The sequence below is a fragment of the Dromaius novaehollandiae genome, chromosome 22 (assembly GCF_036370855.1).
Source record: "Dromaius novaehollandiae isolate bDroNov1 chromosome 22, bDroNov1.hap1, whole genome shotgun sequence".
NCBI classification, from domain to species: domain Eukaryota; kingdom Metazoa; phylum Chordata; class Aves; order Casuariiformes; family Dromaiidae; genus Dromaius; species Dromaius novaehollandiae.
The window spans coordinates 5,778,454-5,806,372 of NC_088119.1; the positions used below are offsets into that span (position 1 = coordinate 5,778,454).

Sequence of the window (27,919 nt, forward strand, 5' to 3'; positions counted from 1 at the left end):
TGAGCATAAGCCCAGCCCAGAAGTAGCACTGGCCATTTGTTCTCCACAGGGACCTAGGGAAGAGGTGAAGGACAGCAGTACAGGCTCAGGAGAGCAGGTGTGAATAGAAGAGGAACAACCCCATGACAGCAACAGGCCAGACCTCAGAAATATTTCTGCAGTGAAACAGAAACAGAGGATGCAGGATCTGCATCAGGCACCACAACCATTAACTGCGACGCTTACTCAGACACAGAGAGGAACGCCACTTCTTTGCCAACCAGGTTTATTATTCAAGTCCAAAGATAAAGCAGTTACTCACACTTGCAGCAGTTACTTAAACAGGATGCATTAACCCTTAATCAGACTGGTGCTGAAAGCAGGTGATAAGGACAGTTACCATCAACGGCTGGTCAGGAGCTGCCCGTCGTCAAAAAGGAGTCTTGCAAGTGAACACGCTTGCAAGTGTGACCGTAAGGCTGTAGGTGCTCCTGATCCTAGATGACAGCTAAGCAGGGGCTTTAACAAAAAGCAGCACGTGGATGGGGCACACCGGTTCCTGCCGCCCCCCCTGAAGAGCTGCAGGTCTTCCTTTAGGTGCAGTCCACAGAAGTTAGTGTTCTCCTTCCCAGAGGCAGGTGAGACTTTCATGAAGGAGGCTGAAAACCACAAGAAACTAGTCCTTCCGTGGGCAAGAGAAGTATTCACACCCTGTTGCTTTTCCCCAGCTAGGACAGCTCCTCCTTGCAGCTGTGCCGGGTGAGAGGTGACCTGCTGGTAAACCCAGTGCGTCCAAATCGGTTACAGCCACAGCTGCTCAGCACTGAGCCAGCGTTAAAGCATTTGCCCTTGCAACTACCGTAGGAATAACAGTCGATGTTCTTCCACATCAGGGAGCACCATTTTCTAGCTACCAGCATCAAGCCGTAAGACAGCATTAGGACTTGACCAGTTTGCTGCTGCTCTGACATTCAAATCACTGTGGCATTCCCCTTACCAAGAGCCTGTGGGTGAAGCAGTCGCAGAGCTGGAACTCATATATATTTCATAAGATTTCCCTTCCGTCGCTGTGGAACAGCATTTACTGTTGCTGAGGTCAGAGCCAAACCCTGCTCTTTCAATTCAGTCAGAATAAAAACATAGCATTGTTCTTGGCAGCATATATAAATGTATTTGTAAATACATTTTTCAAGGCTAGTGTAAATTCACATCCACTCTGTAGCAGCATATCCTTAATTACAGGTCAGAAAGGGGCTTTGCTCTATTCTCAAATCGTAACATGCCGTTGCTGCAAATCCTAGGCCAGCATGAGGACGCAGCCAGCTTGGAAGCCCTTTCCTACATCTTGTTTTGCTTTGCTTGAAGTGGTTAGAAGTAAAATTGATCAATTTGAAACACAGACATCATCACTTCACCACTCTTTGGTACAGACATTGGCCACAAGAACTGACTGGGACATTTGACACCACAAGCACATGGCAATCTGGAGTTTAAGAGGTGTTTGAAATTTCTTTCTTGCTATGTAAATGTAAGAGGAAACGCTCCCAAAGAACCACTCACCAGCCACGTGCCCAGAATTTCTGTTGCTTTTTAAACACACACCATATTCATAATTAATTTCATCCTTTCAGAGTCCAACCAAAAAAACCACAGCTATCGCTTCCGTTCTCCTTTTTGTGTCCTTTTCTTCTCCTTTTCCTTCCGCTCTTGCTTGGCTAGTTTATCTTTCTCTCGCTGGAGTTTGTCTTGCTCTTTTTTCTTCTGGAACTCATCTCGCAGCAGCTCCCGCTCCAGCTTCCTGGCATTCAAGACATCCTCCACGTTCGTGTTTCGGAACAAAGCTGGCTGTGAGTTAAGGACAGACAACGTGCTCTGTCTGAACACATGCAGCTTCCCCTTTTTGGTGATTTTTGGGGCCCGTAAACTAGACAGTGGGTTTAGCACACAGGGACTGGTTTATCCCATCTCCCCCTCCACGTACCGGCGTATCTCCCCTCCAGAGGGACAGCAGCCAGCGCTGCGTGGTGTCTTACAGCTGCTATCAGAGCACAACCTTCGCAGGCGAAGGGAAAAGGCCCCAATTCCGTCAGCTCTGTCCCATTTCTCACCCCCAATTCCTATGCCCTGATTACAGCTCATCAGTGTGGCTTCGCTGGCCACATCTATCAGCGGTAACATCTGAGGCTCTCCTGCCCCTTGCCGATGGCTCTGTCTTGAAGGATCCCAACCCTGCTCTGAGCAAGGCAGAGCTTTGCCTCCATAAGCCTAGCAGTAATTCGCCTCAGACAGATCTCAGCTGCTCCTTTTTCTCCCAAGGGCTCTGCGGCGAAGGGAAACCCTGCACACCCGCAACCGACACTTTATAGGAGGTGGTGCGCCTGAAAAAGTAACCTTTCCGACTCCCACTTCTGCTTCTTCACCAAGCAGGTGAGGAATCTGGGAATGAGAAATGAGCGATGGAGAAAGAGAAAGGAATCTCTGCTTGTTTCTCCAAATGGAAAAGTCATGCAGAGTAAATGTATGCTCCCTGTTTTTCCTAGAGAAATCACGTTGCCTGCAGGCTCTTAAGACTGCTGTGTCAACATTTTTAAAACCTGTAGGAATATAAGGGGAAGAAAAACAGCACATAGGTAGGGCTTCCTTGGGACATCTAGCTGTATATATGCTACAGGGTTGCACCACTCTGATGAGAACTGACACACCACAGCGACCAGAAGCTGACAACCAGTTGCTGCAATGGAGCCCACCAGCTGGACTAAGATGACTTGCACCAGCAGCACATGCGTGCCTGCGACAGGCAACGCGGCACCTTCTTGTCCATGACTACATACAGCCACAAAGGGCCATCATCTCAAGATGATACCTTCACGCTCTACACGGGACAGTTGCCTCAGTAGGTTTGCCTGGCTCTGTAACAGAAACAGGAATGGTACCACACGGACAGTATCATCTCGGACAGCTCTACTCATCCTGCTCACCACGTAGGAAGGCTACAGACACAGCAACGGATGAGCCAGCTCGCACCAAAGATTGCCACAGTCTCACGTCCTCTCTCCCATAATGGCGAGTGATAAATGCTTTGGGAAGAGCGGTAGAAACAGAGTGAGTAGGTGTCTCCCCATCTGACTCTTCCTCCTATCAGTAATTTAGCGACAAAAACAATTTAGGTTCCAAATTTTAATTATGTCCTGTGAGAAAGCCTGCTTCCAACTTAAACCTGTCAGCTGGCAAGTTCAAGGAATGACCCAAGCTACTGTGTTTACAAAATCCTGAGAGGATTGGTCCTTGTTCACTATCAAAGTTCACATGCGCTCTGGCCTTACACAGTTTTGCAGTAGCTTTGTTTCTATCATATTTTTAGTAATTCCTGGCATGATTTGCTTCTCTGGAAACCGCTTGGTATTAAGCTGATGTTTTAGGAGAATTATCCATTATAGCATCATGTTCTGCAAAGCTTTGGAGGGGATAAAATAAGGAAGGAAGAAAGGAAGGAAGGAGGGAAGAAAAAAATGACAGGGTTGGCCTCAGCAGTACACACAGGGTAGGGAAAGGAGAGCAGGAAAATAGATGAACCTCTAACTTTCATTATGAGTAAGGTCAGACTATGTGGAAAAAAATGAATCACCAAGACTAAAAGGTGGCACTAAGGAAACAGTGAGCACAAACACAGAGAGGAAAGGATGGGAAACTCACCATGGAAGCTGCCTTCCTTCTAAAGACTTCTTCCTTCTCAGACTTCTCATCTGAGTGATTGAAATTTTTAAAGGATACATTTTTCCGATCCAATATTTACTGCTGTTGCAGCGGATCCATCCTGTTCATCCTCACCGGTGAGAGAATTAAGGAAATTTGGACATCAATAATGAAGTCATGCCACTGTACAGTGACACTTAGCTCAAAACATAGCAAATAACAATTCTGCTAAGCCACAAGGAAGCAACTAAAAACTGATACGGACAACCAAGGCCCAAGCGAGCATGAAACCCACTGTTCAACTCTTTTGTCTGCTCCAGTGCCAGGTAAGACTCCCTCTTATTCAACTTCGATCTCCAAAGAGGAGCCTGTTCTTCAGCACTATAAAGAGGTAACTTTAAACTCTCCCCTCTACATGTACCCTTTCTAAAGAGGATCTTTTCAACAGATCCCTTGCCAGAAAGCAGGAGGTAAATTCCATACATAACTACCATGCACGGAGTGTTACTGGCATACTGGAGGTGATACATTCATCTACTGCAGTATGTCCAGACTGGACGAACCCTAGACACAGCCAAGCATATACTGGTGGAGAACAGGGAAATGGTGGAGGAACATACTCAAAGGGGCATCTGCACATGGCACTTCATAAACTAGGAGCTTCCATGCTTTTTTTGCATGGAAGTTATTTCACTGTGGAGAAAAGATTGAAAAGTCCCTGCAATCCTTCCCACTAGACCCTGCAAAACTGGAAAGGCACTTTAGAAGATTCTTAATAAAACATCTTCTGTCCAAGCAATGAGTCTTGACTGGGTCAGGAAAAGGATATTCCTCCTCATCTGTCACGTTCGCATACTGGGCCAGGAGGGCAGCTTTCCTTTGCTTCTCTTCCTGGGAGACCTCCTTTGGCTTCACTACGATCTTGGCCTGCTTCTCCATCATGCTGGCAATCGCTTGGATCTCATCTGGCAAGGAGAAGAGGCAAGAGCATCAGTCCGTCCCTGCAAACGCAGTACTGAAGACCTAGCTGACAGCTGCCACGTGCTGCTCCCAACTCACACATCTGCGGTGCCCAAAGCGCATTCTCGAGAATTCGATCTGCGGCTTGAGAGAGCGGCAGTTATGGAGGAGCCGCAGCTCCTGGCCCAAGCCACCAGCTGCCGAGGAGGTGGTTCAGGCCAGCGGGGCATCTGGAGTGACACACCACCTTCTCCTCACACGGAAGAATTCCCCCATGCTGTCTGCACGGATCAGGTGCTGCTTTTCTGGGACTAAGGGAAGTTTCGTAATAAAATATATACATTAGTAAGACCCCAGCTGATGAAAATCATTTACGCATTCTCATTCAGTTAAAAGATACGGAGTTTGTTATTTAATTTCGTAGTTATACTGATCAGTACTTTGAATTTTCAGAATTTCAATTTAACATGGTTTTAATACTCCACCTTTTCTACCTACCTAGGGAAACAGTTGATTTACCTTTCAACATTAAGTTCTGCTGTCTCTCTCTCTTAAAATGACGTTTTGTTTTTGACAGCAAGTAATATTTGTTTAGTTGGTTAATAACTTATTCTTAGGATTTTGTTTTCAATACAGAAAGGCTACTACACATTGCCTGTTTTGTAAGGTCAAGTTTCCATTAGGCTTAGACTTTGTGCCCAATTTAAAAGATTCCCGCCAAGCTTTTTCTTTCACAGATTTCATTCTCCTACCAAGTGCTAACACCTAATATATATTTTTAAGAAGTTAGAACAAGTAGATACTGACCTCAGAGGGGATTTATCCTTTGATGGAATCACTGTGAAGTAATTAAATCCTTACGTTGCTAACAACCTAAATACAAGGACATATATTGCTACCTTCTTTCTGGGACTAACAAGAAAAATCCTTGATTTATTGTGAGCAACCAACAGTACGAGCTGAAGGAGCTCAGTAGCAACCCCAGCAATTCCAATCACTCATCCCTAAAAGAAGGATTTGTTTTAACACAAAGAACAGCAAAACTTCTTCCTGTCCCTGGCCAAAGGCAAGGTTAGGCCAAGGGTACAGTACTTCAATGAATTTTCAGGGAAAGCCACTTAAGCACTGTGTAGTTCAGCTGTCCCATCTATAAAGAGAAATTAAGTGACACCCATATGTGCAAAATACTTTGAGATTTAGACAAGAAAAGTACTATATAAATGCAGGTCTCATTAATAAGGGCTCACTTATAGTATTTCTAGAATACCATCAGTGACAGTATTCTGCTTGCACATGAATCAACAACAAAAAAAACCCAAAGCAAACAAAAAACAGATTTAGCCAAAAGGGATGTACATTGTCACCAACACGGGCCTACAGTTAGGTCCCATACGGTTAGAAGATCACAAATTGAGCCACCAAAACCTTTCCAGCGTATGATTTCATTGTATTCAAGAGCTCTACTCGCTGACCAGAATAAGCCTCCCCCAACGAACAACAACAAGAAGGGGGTCTTTGCTCCAGAGCCGACAGCTGAAGACGAGGGATGAATTCAGACAGGGCACAAAGAAACAACAGGACCATGGAAGTTATTGTGAAAGCAGCGGCATCAGTGTAGCAGCAGCAGCCTGACAGAGTTTTTCCCCCCAACAAGCATTTATTGGGGAAAAAAAAAAAAAAAAAAAGACAGGTTTAAGAGAAGATTTGGAAAGAGAAAAATAAGGATGCTTTCCTGATGCTTACTGGGGCCTTCTCCTGGGGTGAGCAGAAGCGCAAGGAGCAGCACGGAGGCTCTCCGGAGGTGCAGTTATAGTGGTATAAAAATGCTCGCTTCCCAAATTAGTACGAATGGAAGCACTATGCACATTTTGTACCATAATAACTGCATCTGCCATCAGAGCCCTGGCGGCCACAGCTACATCATTTAATGGAGATTAAGCCCTATTTTTTTTTTTTTTAATAAAAGGAAATTTTAAAAATCCTGCAGGAAAAATTAACCTTTTCCTCTGCAGGATTATGAGCCCAAAGCGCAGCAGGATGCTAATGAAAGCCAGAAGTGAAACTACTCAACCTCATTTCAAATTTCAAGACAAAAAAAAGTAAATAAGCAGCAATAGCAATGAGAAGCAAGTCAGATCTGCAAACACATTAGCAACATTGGTTTTAACTCCTAACAGGACGAACACACAGTTCTCATCCCGGTAAGGCCCTGCAAAGCACTCATACCACGTGGAAAGACACTCCGAGCAGTGACACTACCTTCTTTTTTCTCTTTGGCGTCAACAATCTGAGTTTCAGACCACTTCTCGACTACTTCCCTGCAAACATCGTTTAAGAGATCTTCTTCCTAGTAAGGGAAAAGAGACTTCTCAGTCTTTGAACAAAGTCAGTCTGCTTTAAACAAGCATGAATCAGATATGTAAAGTATCAACTCCAAAGAATCTGAGCACCAGGCAGCACCAAGAGATAAAGCTTTTCCCATGAAATCTACTTATTTAATGCACACATAAGACTTTTATTAATTGCAGCAGCAGGACAATACAAGTCATCGGATGCACTTACTTGTTTACATAGCTCAAAACTAGATATAGCCTCGATTGCTACACAAATGTGAACACAAGGTGTCAAGGTAGCCATCCAACAGCTCTGCACCATGCCAGGAGATGTTCTACCGCCATGATGTCTTATTTTTGTGCATGATACAGTTTTACAGAGGTTTTTTTATCTGGTTTTATACAGGCAGGCTGTCTAGATAAAACAACACTGTGGGAAGGTAACCAAGGTATCTTAACTCTAGCCAAGCACCGTGCAGCATCATACCTCTTCTGGAGCAAGGCTGCGGAGAAGCCAGTCAAAGGCCACCTCCAACCCAACCTAACTCAAGCTAATGTATCAGACTGAACAAAACATGGGTCAGGGCCGGCACAAAACTGAAACCACTTTGGTGGTGCTGATAGATCACAGACTCCCATCAGCAGAAAAAAGACAAATATTCTTGTCTCCATTGACCTATCTAAAGCATTAAACGCAATCGAGAGAGGTGGCAGGGGAATGTAGTCAAATCGTTATTCATTACTCAGGAAGAACTTAAACCACAGGAAGAAAGAAAATGCGTTAGCAATCCATTAGCAACAGACAGGTATTCCCGTCACCAGACCCCGCTGCTCGTGGAGCTCCGGTACAGCTAAGTCTCTGCCCAGTGTCTACGTGCAGCTTCTTAGTGAACTGATCAACACCGTAACTCAAACCCCAGCAGTGGGCAGATGACACACAACTCTACCGTGTTTCAGCACACGCGGTCACAGCATTTCTATGAGACTCGCCCAATATTTGAGAAGTTCAGGTCACAGAAGCTGAATCCAGGCAAGAAACATGATCCTAATAAAAGGGAAAAGTGTCTTCAAGGAGTTGCAACCAGGAGCAGTTGACTGGGAAGATGTACATGTGTAATGTGTGCTCCTTAGCACTAGTTCACACAACAGCAAATCTATCCACAGTTTAGGAAAAAACAGCAGCAGAGAAGCATGGGACAAATGGGCTTGCGGAGAGTTGATACCAAACGGAAACGAGCTAACCAGGGACACCTCAGGTATGAGCCAGCCAGGATTATGAGACATCCCCTTCCTCTGCACCTTAGCAGGTCTGTCCAGCGCATTGCAGCTCTTAAGGGCTAGTGGTTCAGGCCAGATCCAGGCACTGCCTGCAACTCCTTGCAGTCGTTTTCCTCTCCTTAGTGAGCAGTACCACACTTCAGCAGGGCCAAATTAGGCAGCAAAGCAACGGTCACCTCTTACTGGGGCTCTTTTACCACCCATGACAACCACCTACTCTGCCTACGCCTGAAAAGCAGCAAGCAACATTACAACCTCTGTTTCGAAAAAAAAATCATTTATATAGGTGCATAATAACCCAGCCTGAGCTGTCTGTGCCTGTCCTCACTTTTTACAGCTAGGCATTCAGTAATTGGCATTTGAGACACAAGCACACCAAACGTGTCTACGCAGACTTCTCACCAAAGAGATATCAAGTTCACAATCCACATCTTGAAAACGTGGGCACTAGGTACCTAAAACCCACTTTCAAGTTCCAGCACAGTCACTGAAAACACTACTGATCCAGCAGAGCAAAGCTCTTTTGCATGAGGGACAGGAAAAAAAGTTGAGTTTTCCACAACTGTGGAACAGAAAAGGATAAGGAAGTATGACAACATCTCTCCACCTTTTGCTCCAACAAAGAGTAAGTCACACACAGAGCAAAACTGTGCCATCCGCAGTCTACAACAGCTAAGCACAAACTTCTCCACACAGGAGAGAGGTGAGAGGAGAACAGACAGACAGCAACACCATTACACAAGGTTGCTGAGCACTGATATCTTGACCACCGTACAGGACCAGACACACATCAGAATGAGGTCCCTGCATTAGGGAAGAGGCACCACAAGGACAAACATGCAGGATACTCAAGGCTGTGAGTAAGGAAATGATCTACAAACAGAAAAACAACAAAAGCACGAAGGGTTTGTGAGTCAAATCAACATCAAACTCCATGTTAAGATATCAACACGCTTTTAACCAGGCTATACGCAGATGACAGAATGAGGTACTGTTTGCTAAGATCAAGCACAAGAGAAGTGGATTTGGAAGAACCCACTGACCCTGTTCCTGCTGGGAGATGACACTCTCCGGTCCTCATAGGAACATGTGCTGGCTGAGCAGAACACCATGAGGATGATGTGCAAAGAAATGCAACTTCAAGTGACAAAGGAACCCTTCCAGCCTTTACAGAAACAGGGTTAAGTTACAAAAAGACAATAAAAATCAACATGGTTCAAGGACAAGGAAGACACGAAGGTATTTAACTGCTAGAAATACTCACAGTAAAATGATTCTCCTTGATGGACAGACTCCGCCAAGTGCTGGGAACACTACAGCACCGGAATCAAGGCTGGCAAAATGGTTAGTAACCTTAAGCCAGTAGAGACGGCTGGAAAAGACACTATCCTGTATGCTTGGTATCATCATGCAAGAAGAAGAAAATCAGGTAAGTGATGATAAAGGAACAGCAATAAGTAGGAAAAAAAATGAACCGCAGAAGACTAAAATCAATGACAGAGAGACCTGTACCCTCAAAGGAGGGTTTGAGCAACAAGAAACAAATCAAGTATTTGTATATCAATGTAGGTGGGTCTATGAAGGAAGAAGAATATGAAAATCAGATCTTCTAGCGACCCGAGAAACATGACAAAACCCAAGAAATATTAACACGACTTTGAAGCTGAAGAGTCCTCGTAATCAGAAAGGAAGAAACAGAAGGTCAGGATGGCAGCGTATGAACGGACATGAATGAAGCAACAGAAAAGAAACATGATGTAGCAGCCTAGATAAAACTAAACCTTTATGGAAGGATGCAAAGAACAATCCAGTATTAGCTGCTAACACTGGTAAAGACAGCTGTGGATGTGACAGGCAAATGTTTTCCATGAAATACTCCCTAAGCAAACAAGAAATGATGTTATTTCAGAAGTTAGTAAATACAGAGAAGAATGGAAATACACTTGGACCAAGTGATCTGAAGTCTGTTTGGTTTAAATAGAAGAACAGAAACAAATCTCTATTCTAAGTTTCTTGATCTGAAGTGGATAAGTTTAAATAACTCAGGTAACTAACCTGTGGAGTTGTTTGGACTGAGGAAACAGGGACATGAGTGAAGAGGTAGCCTGAAATCTCTTTTAGTCAGGGTTGTCAAGAAAAAAAAAAAAAGAAAAGAAAAGCAAAAGAATTGGAATTTGTATCTAGAGCAAAGAGAAAAGAGTTGGCAAGAAGGGCCCCAAATAAAGTGGATGAAAGACTATTTTTGGTATTGATAGCAAAAATAAGTAACATCTACAAATAAAGGGAAAAAAAGCACAGATCAGAAAAGAAAAGAAAAAAAGCCATGTCCTAGGGTTCAACATTTTACAAGAATTGTCAGGAAATCAAACTGAGTTAGAACTTGCAAATGAAGCAAAATCAGCACAAGAGAGTCAACAATGACATGAAAAAGAAAATGGAGAGAAGAAACAGAACTGTCATGCAGCAAGCATGGGATTAAGAACAGCCCAAAACTAGATAAATATGAAAACTGCACACTAATTTTCAAAAACCGCTTTGGTGGCAGCGCAAGAGAAGGGTAAGCAAGCAATAAAGATGGAAAACATCACAACATAAACACGAGGCCCACCCCGATTTGCAAGTCTGTGACCAACGTGGTCCAAGATCAGACCTGGGCTCTGCCTTTGGCGATGGAATGAAGCAAGGCTGAAAATTACAGGTATGTTAGTTAACCACAGCTATACACAAGGCTTCAGAATAGTGTTTCCCAAAAACATTCTGCTCCGTCTCCTATTCCAGCAGGATTTGCTGTTCGTTCCTTCCTCCACCTTCTATTACTGTAGGCACACGGCCATGGTGGCACAGCTGCACTTCTTTCAGAAACCACCTCACACCCCTCACACACACTGCTGGTGAAGCGATGGTGGAAGGTGGGGAAAAGATGTTCTGTGTGTTAGGAAAACTGCTCTAAAATGGCACAAATTTAGTTAATGGAAGGAATTATATAACAGAGTTGCCTATGATAACACAAAAAATAACGACTGAGCTTGTCCCTTTGAGTTTTATGCTCCTAAACTGACAGTTTGGGAGGAAATCGGTGATAGTAAATGCATACTGATATGAAAGAACAGTCTGCTCATTGGCTATTTAAGATTTTAAGCTTCAAATGAAGTAAAAAAATCACACAGCCCCCAAAACGATTGACTCTCAGAAAGTCTTTTTTGCTCTCTCATAACTTTCTTTCCTAAAAGTGTGTGAGAGGAGATGAACACTGCTGATCACTGAAAGCTCAGGCCTCCAGCAAGGCTGGCAGCAAGTTTAGTGTCTCCCCCAATTATGAACTCCAACCCCAGTCTGATCCAAATGACTGACCCCTAGGAGATACCACAACAAATGAGATCAGCTAAGAGAACAATAACCATCGAACACAGCCACAATTCAGCCATTTTAAAGCATCTGCTGTTAAGAACCACCTCTTAGACCACACTTTCGCCTAACAGACGGTCACCCAGCTCACATGCTAAGCTGAACATCCTCCACCCAAAAAACCCTCCTCTTTCTCCAAGCAACCAAGCTTCGCCACAGCCGAACTTCCCGATCAGCCTCAGAACAGGTATCACGCTGCGAAGGCACATCTGAAGGGAACGAAAGAGAAACACAGCTGAACACGGACAGTTCGAGAAACTCTCCGGCACCTTGATTATCTGCCTACCCCACAGCAGGGAAGGTTTCCGGGGGGTGTGTGAAAGCTGTGTGGAGGCAAGTCACCCCCTGCAGCCACCTCCTCACAGGTTCCCACGCTGATCTGCCCTGAAGGAGCAGCCTCACGGGGACAGCAACCACCCATCACCTCCGCAGAGAAAACCTCTGGGACAGAGGGCAAATCCAGCAGCTCGTCCCGAGCTGCCACCAGCTGAATATTGGCCCCGGGCAGCAAACGAGGCTGCTCTGCTGCCTGCCAGGGAGCTGCCGCCGCCCCCGGGCAGCGCTGAGGGAGGGAGCGCGGCCGCCGCCCCCGGTGACGGACAGCCGCCAGCCTGAGGAAGGCCCGTGCTCGTCCCCAGGAGCAGCGCGGCGAGGCCGGGCCCGCGCCGCCGCCACCCTCCCCGCTCCCCGGCGCGGCCTAGCGGAGCCCCGAGCCCCCGCCGCCCTCACCAGGCAGGCGGCCAGCACGCCGCGCAGCGCCTCCAGCCTCTCCTCGTCGCTCTCCTCCTCGCGGAGCAGCCCCTGGATGTAGGCGCTGTACACGGCGCGGTCCAGCCCCAGCGCCTCCAGCCGCCCCGCCAGCCAGGCCGCGAAGCCGCCCACCTCCGCCGCGCTGGGCGCCGCCATCTTGGTGCGCCGGGGCCGCGCGCACGCGCACAGAGCCTGGCGGGGCGGCGCCACCGCGCTACGGCGGCCGCTGGGGACAATCTTGGCGCAGCGCGGAGGCGGGGGGGACCCTCGGTGTCCGCAGTCCAGGCGGCCGGTCAGCCCCCGCCGGCGGCTGGGTCACGCTGCGCCGGGTGCCTCAGCCCCCCCCTGCCCACACACACACTCAGTGGCGGCGATCACCCTGTGCCGTTTCCTCGAGCAGCCCCGGTGCCTCCCGGGGGTGAGGCGGCACCAGGCGCTTGCGGAGCGGCAAAGGGGGTGGGGGGAGGGGGAGGCTGAGCGCCGCGCTGGCTTCGCGAGCAGCCGCGTGTCCCTGCGCGGCCGCCGTAGCCCGCTGCCGTTAGGGGCGGGGCGGAAGGAAATTTAAACGGCGGGTGGGGGAGGGGCGCGCCGGTAGCTGAGGGAGCGCCGGCGCCCGTCGGGCCGCGCCGTGCGGGGAGCGGGGCGGCAGCGCGGGGCTCGGCGCCCCTCACGGCGCCTTCTGGGGCGCCATGGCGGGCCCGGCGGCGGCGCGGCCGCTCCGCGGTAAATCCTTCTACCTGGACGTGCCGAGCGGGCGGAGCGCGCGGGAGCTGGCGGAGGCCATCCGGCACCTGGGCGGGGTGAGCTGTGCCCGGGGCGGCGGGCTCCTGCGGCCGCTGCCCGGCCCTGGGGGGTGGGGGGAGGCTCCCGGGGCCTGGCCGGGCCGCCCCATGGTGCTGGGGCTCCGGGCGGGCGGCGCTCCCGGGCCCGGGCCCTGTGCTCCCACCTCGGCCGCTTTCCGTCCCCTCGTGTCGGTCTCGTGTCCTCGGTGGCTCCCGGAGAGGCCCCTGCCCCCACTCTGGGTGCGGGTGAACGTGGAACCAGCGCTGCCCTCGGCTTTGTTCTGAGTTCCCAGATCCGGATTGGTTTGGCTGCTCCCGGCTCGATTTCATTGCAGCGACTTATAAATCCCCTTCCTCATCCGCGACTTGTGCTAGCGAGCTCCTGGCCCATTGCTTCCCAGGCGGGAGGCGATTCACCAAGGAAAACTGCTTTCATTTTGCTGCTCCTTTATTCCCCAGGTTTTCACTCTCTGCTCGACCTGCTCGTGTCTAAGCAGCCATCATCAAGCTCGGTCATCTTATTACGAACCTTTTTGCACATTGCTCATAGGGCTGTTCAACAGCTTGGTCCTATCTGTGTTTGCTGGTGACCGTCCGCTATGAGAAACTGCCCACTTATTCCTGCCCGCTCATCTGTGGTAATCAGTTATCTGGTCATGGCAGCCTAATGGCAGCTTAATTTTTAAGGAAGCTGAAAAGCTTCAAATGTTTTCTGAAATTCGAACCAGCCGAGTCTATTTTGTCACACAGTTGTTGATTTTCCACACGGCTTTCTCAAAAAAGCCATCCAGACCCTATCATAATAGTTCTTACTAGGTCCTAATAGTTGTTACTCTTTCTTTTCAGGCTGTTTTAGTATCTCCCTCAGTTTGAGGCTAATTCTCTCATGTGTGCTCCAAAACTTCCTTAAGTCCTTCAAATGCTACAAACAGATGTAAAATCTTCATTTACTTCTTGTTGCTGCTGCACGTCTGCCATGAGGATCATGCGCTGGCTGTACGGGCGCTTGGGGAATCTGACTTCCAGTTTTTCCCCTTACATTATCACGTCTTCATCCTTTGCTTGCTAGTTTCTTTCAGCCCTCATCTGGACATGCCTTCCCCATATTGAAGGATGCTCTCCTTTTTGTAGCACCTCTTTGCTGTGCGCTTTCGGGTCTGATGAGAAACACTTGCTCTGAGTTGTCATCTGTTTCTTTGTGTAGCTGCCATACCACTTTAAAATAATTTTAGCCATTTGACTGTCCCTTTGGCTTCTTACCAAGCATCCTCTTGTGTTGCTGCCCTCTCTGAAATGCAGTCCAGCAGTAATGAAGTTCTCATTTTTCTTGCTCCTGTGGAGATACTGAATTCAAGTATACCATGGCTGCTGTCTGTGAAACAGCTCTTCAGTACTAATATCTGAAACTTTCCATTGTTCAGTAGAAAGTCGGGAGCGTTTTATGGTCTCTGACTTGCACACGGTATCTTAAAACTCATGACAGACTAGAGCATTATCTAGACTGGGAGACTTTGGTTTACTCCTTTTTCTGCTTGCAGCATCCTTGATCTCCCGTAGCATAAGTCTCTGTAGCATAGGTCCCAGTTTCAGCAGGGCAGCTGGTAACGTACCTTGTGGCACTTATATGGATACAAGAGCCTGGGATCTCAATCCATAGGGATTCTGTAACTCAACAGATTTAGCTTTTTCAGCAGTCTTCGTTTCAAACTGTTCAACTTCTCTTTCCTGTATGTGTTGTACCTGTGTGACAGTGTCCCATGACTGTCTCCCTTCTGCTGAATTTCTGATATGCCTGTTGTTGCTATCCTGATCAGGGATTTGACTTTCCACCTCTTGGGATTCTAGCTTTTGTACGTGTTTGTGCAAAGTCATTGTGGCTTTCCAGTTCTCTGTTCCCTGTCCTACATGGAACTGCTTGTCCCAGCTGTTTGCTTTATACTTACTTTGCCAAATTCTTTCCAATTCTCCTGACAGCAGAGCTCTTCCACCCTGGTGCATCACTTCCAGGGTCATTTTCTCACCTGTTGGCTTTCTTTGCCTCTTCACCCAGTGGCAAATAGCTGTATAGCTCTTATCACAGATCCATCTGCCTTAATAAATAACTGCCTCTGCTATAGTTTCCCTGGCAAGGCTCCAGTTGCTGAAGGGTTTCCTCAGTGAGAAGTATATAGAGCTGCCTTCTAATAGAAAGGTCCTGCCTATGGGACTATGTCCCAGACATCCAGATAAGTGCCCTGCTGCTACAAGACTTTTCTCCTCAGCATTATGAGACTTGCTGACTTGTGAGAGGGAGCGATGCAGTTTCTGGAGCGGGAGATGCTTGGAGTGCTCTCAGGGCCCTGGACAAACCATTTCAACGTGAACAGGAAACTGGCAACTTGTGTAATGTGAAAATTCACATCCCGATGTCTCAAAGGGGATTAATATTGGATACTCAGCTCTCTGAAGCTGATTGCTACCTAACTAACAGAAACTGAATACCTGAGAAGCTAGCCCTTGCTTTTTTGTGAAATTATTGTTCAAGGAGTAAATGATATGAGACAGCATCCTGTCAAGGAAGTCTCAATCTGAAGACTCTGATTATTTGCAGTTTGTTATCTGTAGGAAGTGTGCTAACTGCTGATCACAGGATTGCCTCTCCTTCTGGGAGATGGCAGTAAGGAATGGAAGGAAGAGCTGTTTGTAAAGATGAGTACATTCAGCAGCCCCTTAGCTGTGAGTGGGTCAATTAAAGGCAAGAGTTCTTGCTCAGCAGGACTCTTTCGAATCCCAGAACTGTGGGAAGGTTTTAGATCTAGCGCTGTTCTGTCTTTGGCTCCAGGTGACCGAAAGCTTCCTGAGTAAAGAAGTCAGTTACGTGGTTTCCAGCAGCAAAGAGGCCAAACGAGACAAGGCCAAGACTCGGACTGAGAAGTGGAGCAATGCTACCTCAGAAGGTGCAAAAGCCAAGAGCCCAGTGCCCTCTGCCTCCAAGGGGAACTATACCAGACCTCACCAGAAGCCACCAGACACTGTAAGAGCTATAAGTGATTAGGCCACCTCAAGGTTTGACCCAAAGGCTGTGTATAGAGCAGAACCTGAGACCAGTGATAGAAGGGAGTTGTTTCTGCTCTGAGCAATCATGCTGTGTTTGTCCCAGCCTGACCATTTGTGTTAGTACTGATGTTCCTTGTATCCGTGCATCATTGTCCACCCCAAAGTGCATGTGACAGCTGTGAGCTGGTACAAGGGCACCTACTTAAATGGCAGAGGAAATACAAGGCTTGGTTGGCCTTCCAACAGAACAGGCAGTCTGTCCTGCTGCAGAGGTGCATCTAGAAGACCAGAGAGTTGTAGACGTTAAAACTGTCTCAGAGCTGTTGCAGGCTGTGGATGTGCACTCACAGAGCGGAGCAATTGTAGTCTGGGAGGAGATCTACAAATCCAGCTTGCAAGAAGAGATTTCTGTAGGTCCTGTTCACCCTGCCTGAGCTGGGCTTTCTGATCAGTGATGCTTGTGGCAAAAGTTCTTGTGTCCTGCGTAGAATGCAGGGTTCTGGTGGCAGCTGTGGCTTTGGGGAGTAGCAATGCTGGCAGAGACGGGTTACCCCCATCTAGGCTGTGGGCATCTCTACCAGCTGGATCTGGACCACCAAAGCATGATATCTCTTGGAGATGCCTGAACTGATGTCGGAGGCTTCACTCACGATATGTTTTTCCCCTGTCCTTGCTCACAGCACCATCCACTCGTCTTACAAAGAGCTTAACACTGTTGCTGAAATCTATCAAATCATAGGCTAGCAAAAGGGACTCCCTTCTTGAGAGCGGCCTGGCAAGGATGTTTCTAAGCCCTGGCAGTGTGATGGGATGTGGCACGTGGAGCTTCAAAGCGAAGATGCGGCCTCCTCTTGGCTCACTCTGGAGCTTTCACTGCTCTTCAATAAAAGCTGAGCCTTGGCTCAGTGGCTGCTCAGTGTGGGCTGAAAAGGTGCCTTTGTGGTTTTGGTTCCCTGGAAATACTGAGTCTTGTTGTCTTTGAGATGAAGTCCTGGCCAAACTCCTCTCCCCAGCAGAGAGTGCGTATCACTAGAAATCATCCTTAATGGACAGCTGTCTTTTGTCATTAGCTTGTTGCTGCCTGGCCACTCTCAGCTCCAACACATTACTTGGCTTCTTTCTTCTGCAGGTCCTGATCAGCCGAGGAAAGGAACTGCTGCAGAAGGCCATGAAGAATCAGGTGGGCACCACGTGGGTGGGCTTTCTCTCTAGCTGGATATGTTCAAAGTACTGCTGAGCATTGCCAGGGTAGTGGTAGCCAATCCTTCAGAGCCCCTGACTGTCAAAGGAAGCAGACTGTAGGACTGGTAAAGGTGTGAAACAGTCCCTTGTGGCTCTGTCGAGTGTTGTGCAGTGTTTTCAGACGCTGTTCTTCACAGAACCATTTCACCCTTCCACGTTAGCTACTTCTAAGGTCTGTCCCAGGGGTCTGGTTGCTCAACACAAGAAAACTATGTAAGACCACTGTTAGAAACATTTTTAGCATAGGAAGAATTAAAGCCACATAGTGGGGGCAAAAGGCTCCTCTGGAGTCTTTACACTGGTATCACAGCAGCCAAGAGGATCTTGGTGCCCACCTTGGAAACTCACATTATAGCAGGAATTAAAAATATGAACTAGATGCTGCTGTTGATTTGGGGTACATAAAAGCATGAGTTGGAACCTTTTTGGTTGTGCGCTGAAGCTTGTTTTAATAACGCTGACATGTTGGTCTGGCAACTGAGCAACAGGAAAAAAAACAAAAAACAAACAACCCACTAAACTAAATCTAGACCTGCATGCGCTCACACAGTCATCTTGGTTTTGAGCTGTAACCTTCCCCAATCCCTCTTGTTTGTCCAGGACGCCTGCAGTGGCAACGGTATCCTCGCCAATGCTCGTTTGTGGGGAGTCCAGATCGTGCACATCGATGGTATCCTTCTCTGTACTGCTGGAATTTAGGTTCTGGTAAATCAGTGATTTAAAGACAGGGCAGAAGAGATGTGGTGAGTGTGTTGTATGGAAGAAAGAATTTGCAAAGAATACCTAGTACTTGACTGACGCTCTCCTGGCTGTCGTTGGCTAGGTCTGGCCTTCAAAAACCAGATTAGCTCTTTGTATGTAGAACATGGTACTGTCCTATATACAATAGGCAACATTAAGTATGTGATAAAATACTGAAGCTATGATACTGTGAGAAGTTTAATAGCTAGATCAGTGCATGGATCTGTTCCAGAAAGAGCATTCTTGTTAATTGACTTGGAAATAGAGATAACAGTAATGGCAGGATTTAGTTGTTTTAATTAGGAAGTGCTGATGTTTGAGCATCTGTGTTGGAAGGAGCTTCTCATCTCCGTGGCAAATGGGAAGGGGGTGACAGGAGAAGACAGATGGTGAAGTTGTGATTCTAATAAGCCTAGAATAAAAGGCTCCAGAGTGTCTGCTGACAGTGACATACAGGCCTGGCTGAACTTGTCTGGGTGTGCGGTGGAGGCTGCTACTGCTAGTACATGTTCCTGAGCAGCCAACTTGCAGCAGTGTTGCAAGTCTGCCAAGTCTTTCAAACACCAAGGTCTGGTCCATCTACTGCAAAACTTCTCACGGTGTCTAATTTCTGCAGAGACTTAAACAAGCCTCCTGCTTTGCTAGAGGGTAAAATGAGGAGCCTTCCCTCAAAGTGCTCTACTTTTTCTTGGCCTCCTTTTGGGAGAATCAACTGTGTAGTAGTGATGCTTTGCCAGATGATGGCAGGCTCAGGCGCTGCACGCTTTCCTCAGTGCAGATAGGCAGGAGGAGGAACAGCTCACCTTGTCTTGTTCAGCTATGGCTCTTTGACATCCCCCCTGCACAGAAATGTTGTCATACGCTCAGCAGCTGCTGCATGCCATCTCAGGAGCCAGGAAACGGAGCCAGAAGACAGAGGTAACTGCTCTAACTCCTGCCCAGTTTGAGGCTCTCAGGATCCCACAATAGCTCTAGCCAGTTCTTCTAGCTAATAAGCAGGGTGGCCTTCTAGGTTTTGATTCAACATCAGATAATCTGTTGCTCCTGCTCATTGATGTAGATGACAAAAGTAAAGGGCTTTTTCCTTTTATAAAGTAGGGAGGTAGCTGTTAGCTCTCAACCTCATCTGTAGCACAACTAACACCAAGTTTCGACTTGTAAGGACCTGAGGGTAAGACCAAGATCATATGTAACTAGAGTGCTGGCTTTCTGAACTTTTTTTAATGCCTTGGAAAGGCCAGTGAGAAGATAGGGCATAAGATCAGAGTATGCCGTCTGTATATCATATTTAAAGTAACTCTAGGTAGCTGGGAGACAAAATATTAGCGGGAGGCGATAGTCGGTGATGCAGGAGCTCTGAAGTGGTGGGTGAGACTGCTGTAATCCCGACTTGCTGCTCTGGGATCAGTAATTACGGTTCTGCCTGCACTGGCTCCTATACTAAATGTGTCACTCTTTCCTTTAGGCAAAATGCCTTGCGTCTGGATCAAAAGTTCGCAAAGGTAGGCTTGGAAGTTGTTTCCATTTGCAGTTGAATGCAGAATTGCTTGAAGAAGCCTCATTTAGAATTTGGTTTGTTGACGTTTCAGATGGATTTTCAAAGTCTGGTAACCATTAAGGCAGTTTCTCTTGAATGGTTTTTGTGACTCCTTGTCTGAGTCTAGCTGCAGCCTCCTAAAACGGCAAAGAATGTTATGCCTTTGATTTTGGGGACTGTTTTTAAAAATCCCATGATTTGCTTGCAGCTCAACTCCCAGAATCCTGAGGCACCTAAGAACTGTGTTGCTGGCACTGTGTGTTGAATCCACTGGCTCAAACTAAGTTTTGAATAATAATGCATCCTAGAGAGGAGAGCATGTTCCTCACAACCCACTCACTTCTGTTAGGCTGAAATACACTGCTGAGACACCAATCTAGGGCTAACACTTTTAAGGGAGGGAGGGAAAAAAACAGGTTCTCATCTGCAATTAGACCAGAGCTGACTGTGGTACTGGAATTTGCTCTGGTGACGTAAACAAATTTCTGACTTGCTTGACTTGGCCTATTGGAGAAGCAAATTCAGTAATTCAGAGTTCAGTAATACCTTAGATTGAACTCTAACCTGGATTCAGTGTGTGACATTATTTTCCTGTTTGGGATAAAGGTTGTGAAAAAAGGCTTGAAAAGCTGTCAGCCAGATTGTCTGCTGAAAGCTAAGACCTCTAAGTTGTGGCATCCTCTGAGCTCTGCCTGGGAGCTTGTGACAGCTGAACCATTTGTCACTGTTCAGCACTCTGCCATAAGAGCTTTGGACCTGCACGCCAGTCTTGGTTTTATTTGGGCCCCCTAAATGAGGCTTTGCTTTCAGAAGTGCTAAGTGCTTGGCAGCATTTATGTGGAAACGTTGATCCTGTGTTTAAATAGCTATTTCAGCGTTGTAACAGTACATTTGATGCAAGCTCGGGATGAGACTCAAGGAACTCTAGTGGGGGCGGGTGGACTCAGCCTTTCCAGAGATCAAGGTTAAAATTTGTTTGGAGAAAAGAGCTTTGAGCTCCAGGATTACAAGGAAACAAAGCCTCTTGCCCTTCAGAGGCAATGAGGGAGACACAAGAGCATTGGTGTCAGGGTCAGGCAGATGCCCATTGATGGCACCTTGGGGTGTGAGGGATTTTTTGTTGGTTTTGTTTTTTAAATCAGGTCTGTACTAAGATTTCCAGGCTGACCATAACATTATCAGCCATGAGTTGAACAAGCCTGCCAGGCAGGAGGGAGGCAGCATCTTCTCCCAGCCTGGTCGTCTGCTGGGATTCATCTGCCTGGCTCTGAAAGCCTTTTCACCAAATGCACTGCCGAGGCTTTCTTCAGCTCCCTTAATATATTTCTCTGTAGGAAGCGTAGCTGTTGTTTGCCCTCCTCAGGGACCAAGCTGAGGCCAAACATTGCTATTGAGCAGAATTCTCGTGCCAGGCTTGGCTGTGCAGCATGTTAAGTGCACATTGGTTTGTCTCCAGCAGCTTTTATCTCCGTGGCTTTCCTAGACTTAAGAGTCCTGGTCTGAACTATTCTGAACTCCAGGCTTTTGCATGAAGGTCCAGGGAGAAGCTGGATGTTCTTTCCAAGTTTAATAGTGAAAACGGTCCGCTATTGTATTGCCTTCAGGGTTTGGTCAGCCTACCGAATACTCTGGAGATGAGGCTGCTGTAGATTACCCAAATTTTCTGAATGTTTTCTGAATTCTGTCTCAGCTATGCTTTTAGTCAACACTTGGCATTCACAGGTGGTAGAAATACTGATGAGCTTGGCTCTAGAGCCCAATTCAGTCAGGGAACAAATGATAAAGTGGAGAATTTGGCCAGGGTAAATTCTAACCAACTGTCTTTCTAGCAGGAAAACTGAAGCCCCCTTTTCTGAAGGTTGAAGACCAGAGCAGGTAAATGAGGTTTTTTTCTAAATATCACAGCCAAACTATATTAAAACTTCAAGGGCTCCCAGGAAGGGAATCCTTTACCACCTCTGCCCCTTACATGGGGGGCAGTGAATATTTTGTCCACAAGGCAAAGCGTGTCGTCTTTGAAGGCCCGCTCAAACACCAGGAAGCTGACACTCTTCTAGAGGAGGCAAAGGAGGTTCAGAGAAACAATCTAGGTGGCTCATATGTCAGAAGAAAGGTGCTAAACAAGGCTTGATAACAGTTACTTCCTTGCTCAGATTCCATGTGTGATCCTGGGCAGGTCACTTAATCTGCTTGAGCCCTCTGAAATAGGGAAATAGACTGAAGTGCATGAGGTCAGGGCCTGTAACTTGATTACAACATCCTGCACAAGGGGATCTGATCTCTGTGGTGTTTTTACCTCTGTAACTCTAACAGTATCTAGAGCATTAATTATTCTGAAGACAACACTGAAGGCAGCTGCAGGGTCAAATACTAGGTTTTACATGCTGCATACAATAAAGCACAAAGAGGAGAGATGTCATCTGGGAGCTGAAACTTTCCCATGCTGCTATGTAGCTGAAAATACTGCACCGGCTGCCAGTGCTGTACCTTGGGGGTGAAAAGTGGGTTTTTCAGCTGAGCAGGCAAGCTTGCCTTCTGTTCAAAGCATCCCCCCCACCTTAATGCCATACCAGGAATCAGGTTTAGTACTTTCCTGCCCCAGTGAGAAATGTGGAATCTCTGGAACAGCCAAATGGAGAGACAGCAGTGGCCAGTGTCCCATCATAAATGAGTCAATGCATTGAACCCCCCTGAGGAAGGGATGACAACATTAACCGTGCTGTCACTGTCAGAAATGTGATGTCCTGATCCGCTTCTTCCAGGCGATTCCGACCCTTCCATCACCAGTTCAAAAGCTTTCCTGACCTGAACTTCCTGGCACCCAAAAGCTCCAGCCCATTTGAGCCTCTGAAAAGCCTCTCGAATTCTTGCAGGGCCAGGTAGGTTGTAGCTACTTCTGTGCAAGAGTTTAACCAACTCCCATGCTAGCTGTTGCCCTGCAGGTTCCTGGGATTTAGAGAACCACTTGTCTTCTGGATGATGGCAAAAGGAGCCCCGTGGGTCCCTACAGCTCCCGCTGTTGCTGTTCCAGGTTAAACAGCCGTAGCTGGAAAGCAGCATTCTGTCCCTGGCCTTTATGTGGGATCTGGGTGCCTGCTGCTGCAGCTCTCCTGTGAGCTGTGATCAGGGGAGATCTTTGCCGCTGCCTTGCAGGGACGTGGAGGGCTGTCCGATGCGCAGCGAGGGAGGAAAGAGCCCCCAGTCCACACCAGTCACTGTGCCAAAGAGGAAGAGGGGATTTTGTGAGTGCTGCCAAGAGACCTTTGAAGAGCTGCAAAAGGTAAGGGCTCCCCTGGGAGCTGATTCCTTACAAAAAGCTATGGGATTCACTCAGCCACTTAGTTATCATGGTGTGTCTGTTATCAGTACAGACCCTTTTAGAAAGAAGGCAGATTTTTATACATGCAGCCTTCCTGATATCTAATAGGATCAGTCTCGCAGATGAAAGCCATAGTATGTCTGTGCAGGCGACAGTTTTGAGGAGGCAAGCATGACATGCTCATCTCTGGTGGTGGGAAAGCCTTGAGGACCACACTGTTACCTGGGCTGCAAGGTGGGAAGCCTGTTCCATGGCAGTTGAGGGGCATAGGCTGATTTTAAAAAGTAGGAAGGGGGTTTTATCTGCTACGAGATGCCAAATGGGGTGGCTTTTAGAGCCCAGCCTTTAGTGATAGACACTACATATTTGGAGTCTGTGTTTTCAGTAGCTGCTGGGGAAAGCCGTAGGCTGCTGTTAGATACAGACACAACCTCCTCATCAGCAGGTGTCTGGGAACAGAACATTCACTATAAGCATCCTGGGGTAACAGTGTTGCCTACGTTTCCCGAATCTGCTTCCAAACAGCAGCCCTATCTGGTGTAAAGACTGTTTGCCCTCTAGTCTGTTAGGCTGTGGGAGGTGAGTGTTACTGCAGATTTCCCTCTGGTGAGAGCGTAAGTGTTGCTAAAAGGGCCTTTGCTACCTTCCAGCATCTCCAGAGCCCCCAGCACAAGCGGTTTGCACTGGACGACTCTCAATATGCCCCTGTGGATCACGTTATCTCACAGCTCACCAACAACTTTGTGGAGCAGTCAGCCAAGTAAGTCTTGATGTACCTGGTAACTCCTGGAGCAGCAAGGCAGTATGCTGCCACGTGGCCTGGTCACAGTGACAGGACCTGAATATCTATGCTACTGTGCCAGGAAATCTGCCAGCAGGGAACAGAGAGGGCTTGGGCTGACCCTGCAGAACTGACCTCGTATTGCAAAGCCTGGCACTTGCCAGTCAAGGTTTAGATGAGCTGTGGGAAATGTTCTTCTTTGAGTTGAGTTTGTGGGCTTTCTGCTTCATGAAACTCTGGATTTCTAGGGCCTTTTAAACTGGAAAAAACAGCTGGGTCCTTCTCCTCTGTCCCCATGTCTGATACAAACCCTGATGCCCTGTAGCACTCCTGTGACCAGGCCTCTGGCTGTCAAGAAGTCTTGAGAGATCCCTTGTGCTGGCTGTCTCCTCTGCCAGTGGTGATATCAGGGATATCTGTCTAAACTCTCTTACTGCCTCCTGAGCAAGGGCCTCTAACACCCTTCACTGCAGAAAATGCTTCGTCTTCCTGGGGGAAAGAGAGTTCCTAAGGCTAGAGAGAGCGAGTGTTAACTGATGCTTCTTCTCAGGGTGCCATGGTCGTGCCTGACAGACGAACACTTAAAGCCTCAAGCACAAGTTACCAGAGGAAATGAGATGCTGATAGCTGAGCTGGGAAAGGAGAGCCAGCAGGCTCCTGTGGAACTGTTTACTGATGCAAAGACTGATCCTGGCCTGAAGATGAAGGAATGCTCCGCTCACCTGCCCAATAACAGGGTTAGTAATCTCAGAGAAGGAAGGGAATTGTCTGAGAACTGCTCTCCAGGGCTGCCTGCTGGAGCAGGACTCACCAGAGGGGTCTGTGCTGTGCAGGGCACCACGGAAGGATCTGTTGTGGGGGATGCAGATTCAAGCGTGGCTCCTAGCCTCGGCCAGGAGACCTATGTAGAGACTGCTCAGGTCAGAACAGCAATTGCTGTTTATGAGGTTCAGACGAAGAAGGAAGTGCTTGGGCCTGTCAGCCATCTTCTGCAAGTGCTGCCCATCACCAGGAAGCGCCAGCTCTCCTCCAGACAGAGCGCCCAGGTGGGAAAGAAGCCCAGGCTGGAGCTGGGTGGTGCCCTCTCTCGGTATGAGCAGACAAGCCAAGTGGATGGTGGGATGGGTGTGCAGGATGCAGGGCACGTACCTGAGCTGGACTTGCCCAGCGTGGCACAGGCTGGCAGCTTGCCCTTAAGCACAGAGCTTTCCACCAGACCTCGTAGTTCCCCGGCTTTGGAGCTGTGCCTGTGCGGGGACCCTGGGGACCCTGCAACACAGCGGGCTTCCCTTGGAGCTGCTTCTGTGGGTTTTGATCCCCCAGGGATGGCTGCAGCAAGCACCGTCAGCCAGTGTGGCTGGAGTAGAGCGGATGTGAGTTCCCATGGGAAGCAGCTTGGAGAGGAGGAAGAAAGTACACCTCTGAGTGTGGATGGTCATGACTGGGAGTGCAGGACCTCCACAGTGAGCAAGACCAGTTGTCCTACTGGCCAGCTGCCCTCCCAAAAACTGCCTGTGGCCGAAGCAGGATGTTGCCACTCGCTCTGTGACAGAGCAGCAGAGAAAGTAGCCCCTGAACTATGTGACCTCCCAGGCCATAGCAAAGAGTTGACTCCTGGCCCTGGGCTCCCTCTTCCTCACAACACACAGGCTGACCTGGACTTCAGGACAGCTGCTGAGTCAGACTGGGACATCCAGCTGCTCTCCATGTTAACGGGTGTCCAGGGCAGCAGGATTCTGCCTGTGGACAGGCATTTGCTCCGAAGGACATGTGTCAGTGTAAGGGACAGTGGGTATGAGTCGCAGCTCCCCTCCGTTCTGAAGCGGAAGTCGGAGCTGGACTGGGCAGGCAAAGATGACAGGAGCTGCCGGAACTGCTGCACAGAGACCGAAGGAGCTTCTTTCCCTATATCTGAGACCTCTCTTGGCAGCTGGACTAGTTAAAACTACCTCCTGGCTGTTCTCTGGGCCCTTAATAGGAGCTGTGAAATGGCTGGAAAGGGACTGGACACACCACCTTTCCTGTCAGGGCCAGGAACAGTCTAGGAGGTACAGCGAGAGCTGGAGTGAGGACAGCCAGCTGCAGGGTCTCCTCCAGCCAGCTGCAGACAATCTGGGTTGAGCCTGGAGGACTGAGATGTGCTGACACCTCACTGGTGTGGTTTGTCCAGTGCTGGCTTCCCTAGCCTCTCACATCCAGGGGAGCAGCTTTCTTGCCTGATTTCCTGGAGGGAAAAATGCCAGTGGCTACAAGTCTCAGCTCTGTTCTTAGTGGCTACATTTCACTACATCTGTGAGATAAACATACTGCAGCAGGTTGAGCTTGAAGACCAGCTGTCAATCCCAGCCTTGGCAGGATGGGGTGATAAATGCTTCCTTCTCATGCAGTCATTCAAGGTCTGAAACTTGACAGCTCTCCTGTTGGGAACCAATGGGTGAATCAGTGATTTAGCCATCTTGATAGGGGCTTGGATCTTCCCAACTCTTTAACATTTATACCTGGTAGCCTTGTTCTTTAAGTCCTTATCAGGCTGCTGACAAGGTGGTCTTTCTCTAGAAGAAGTCTTCAGCAGGAATATGCTCTCTGCTTTTCCAGATTCAGAGAGCCCAGCCCATTCCTTCTCCTCCAGTCTTTGGTGCTGCAAAGATGGGGGAGAGGAGGGCCATGGGGGTGAGGTTTGTGTTCTTCGTATGGTTTGGGGTTTTGTTGGGTGTCTCTGTGAGTAGCTACAGATAATTGTAACTGGTCTTAAATTGTTTTTTTTTAGCAATCTTTCAAACTTTGAAATAAAATGAGAGGATACTGTTGTGCTGTATGCTGGGTGAAATTTGTTTGGTGGCCTGAGTACAGCCAGCTCAAAATAGCATGAAACAAATCAGTACGTGCTGGGCAGTGACTGGGCAGAAGCCTTGCTGAAAAGGAGCTGGAGGTGAGGGTGGACATCAGGTTGGACAAGAGTCAGCAGTGGCTCTAGTCACATAATATCACCCAGTACGTGGGTGACACATAGGAATGTGGTCACCAGGTTGAGGAAAGTTGTTGTACCTCTGCTCAGCATAGTGGAGGCCACTTCTGGGATGGTGTCCAATGCTGGTGCTGTAGGTAAAGAGGGATGTGTGGAGAAACCAAAGAGGAGCCACTGGAGGCTACTGCATTGGCCAGGGCCAGGGCAAGGAGAGGAGGAGGCAGGAGCTGGGCTGGTTGAGTCTTGCCAAGAGGAAACTGAGGGGTGTCTTAAAAGTGGCCTGTGACTTCTTGAGGGGCGTTTACCGTTACAATGGAGCCAAACTCTTCTCGGTGATGCCACAAGCTAGGGCTTCTGGGGTTGAAGCTGGGAAAAGGAAAGGCTCCTTGCGCCGTAGGGCGGTGCAGTCCTGGGCCAAGTGCCTGAAGCAATGAGGCTTCTCTGTTCTTGGAGCTTTTCAAGCCTTGAGTGGACGTGGCCCTGAGCAGGAGGCTGGACTAGAGACTTCAGAGGTCTCTGCTTGGTCATTGCACCAGAGAATAATTTGGCTTAACTCCTGCACTGCTGAAGAAGTTATACAGGTTACTAAGGGTTAATGAGAACATAGCAAAGCTGCTGCAAGAAGAAATAAAGCACCTCAGGCACGGGGTTGCAGAGCTGGTTCATCTTGTGCTCAGCAACCAGCTCTGCACCACTTGGGCAACAAAGAGGGACAGAGGGGTGATTTGGCCTGGGTGTCACTCAGGGCTGCAGGCTGAGCCAAAACTGAATCCCTCAAGACAAGGTGATGGATGTGACCAAAGCCCATGGGGTCATTTGTTCCCTGCACAGATCCAGTTATCCCATAGCAATGTTGCTCTGAAGGCAGAGAGCTTCATCTGGGGCATTAGCAGAGGTTGTCTCCCCCCACCCTGGTGTTGGGAGATCAGCTGTGAGGGGAGGATGCTCGTCCTTCATCACGCATAGTGCTTGGGCCTTATGTGGAGCGGAGAGGGAGCCCTAGTTGTTGCCTGTTCTCTCCTAAGGTCTGCTAGTGACTGGTGCCATGAGGGGTCTGGTTTTTGGGAGCTGTGGAGCCGCTTTTTAGACCCTTTGTGATTGTTAGACCTTGGGTCAGA

The 27,919-nt window shown here is 48.2% G+C and overlaps 2 protein-coding genes across 4 annotated transcripts; one reads left to right on the plus strand and one right to left on the minus strand.

Annotated features, from left to right (window-relative positions):
• Positions 1-248: 248 nt before the first annotated feature.
• Positions 249-12,613, minus strand: CCDC43 (coiled-coil domain containing 43). The gene is made up of 5 exons (XM_026107904.2): positions 12,378-12,613; positions 6,892-6,979; positions 4,502-4,637; positions 3,751-3,809; positions 249-1,820 (listed from the first exon to the last, which is right to left on the minus strand). The coding sequence occupies exons 1-5, from the start codon at positions 12,552-12,554 to the stop codon at positions 1,633-1,635; spliced, it is 648 nt and encodes a 215-aa protein (XP_025963689.2). The 5' UTR covers positions 12,555-12,613; the 3' UTR covers positions 249-1,632.
• Positions 12,614-12,932: 319 nt separating this feature from the next.
• DBF4B (DBF4B-CDC7 kinase regulatory subunit) lies at positions 12,933-26,643 on the plus strand. Of its 3 annotated transcripts, none has more exons than XM_026107903.2 (11): positions 12,933-13,198; positions 16,002-16,193; positions 17,346-17,396; positions 18,059-18,128; positions 19,047-19,117; positions 19,665-19,701; positions 21,566-21,611; positions 22,499-22,615; positions 22,890-23,016; positions 23,706-23,815; positions 24,387-26,643. In XM_026107903.2, the coding sequence occupies exons 1-11, from the start codon at positions 13,088-13,090 to the stop codon at positions 25,777-25,779; spliced, it is 2,325 nt and encodes a 774-aa protein (XP_025963688.2). In that variant the 5' UTR covers positions 12,933-13,087; the 3' UTR covers positions 25,780-26,643. The 3 variants fall into 3 exon arrangements, with proteins under 3 accessions (XP_025963688.2, XP_064380493.1, XP_064380494.1); XM_064524423.1 differs by having other exon boundaries at positions 21,569-21,611; XM_064524424.1 differs by lacking the exon at positions 16,002-16,193.
• The last annotated feature ends 1,276 nt before the right edge of the window (positions 26,644-27,919 follow it).

What these genes read in the sequence shown, in the direction of transcription:
- DBF4B (XM_026107903.2), top strand. Translation starts at nt 13,088, where the DNA reads ATGGCGGGCCCGGCGGCGGCGCGGCCGCTCCGCGGTAAATCCTTCTAC. An exon ending in AAGGTTGAAGACCAGAGCAG is followed by an intron (nt 21,612 to 22,498) that starts GTAAATGAGGTT and finishes CGCTTCTTCCAG; the next exon opens with GCGATTCCGACCCTTCCATC. An exon ending in TTTGTGGAGCAGTCAGCCAA is followed by an intron (nt 23,816 to 24,386) that starts GTAAGTCTTGAT and finishes GCTTCTTCTCAG; the next exon opens with GGTGCCATGGTCGTGCCTGA.
- CCDC43 (XM_026107904.2), bottom strand. Translation starts at nt 12,554, where the DNA reads ATGGCGGCGCCCAGCGCGGCGGAGGTGGGCGGCTTCGCGGCCTGGCTG. An exon ending in CGCCAAAGAGAAAAAAGAAG is followed by an intron (nt 4,638 to 6,891) that starts GTAGTGTCACTG and finishes TCTCCTTGCCAG; the next exon opens with ATGAGATCCAAGCGATTGCC. An exon ending in AACGTGACAGATGAGGAGGA is followed by an intron (nt 3,810 to 4,501) that starts ATATCCTTTTCC and finishes TAATTCTCTCAC; the next exon opens with CGGTGAGGATGAACAGGATG.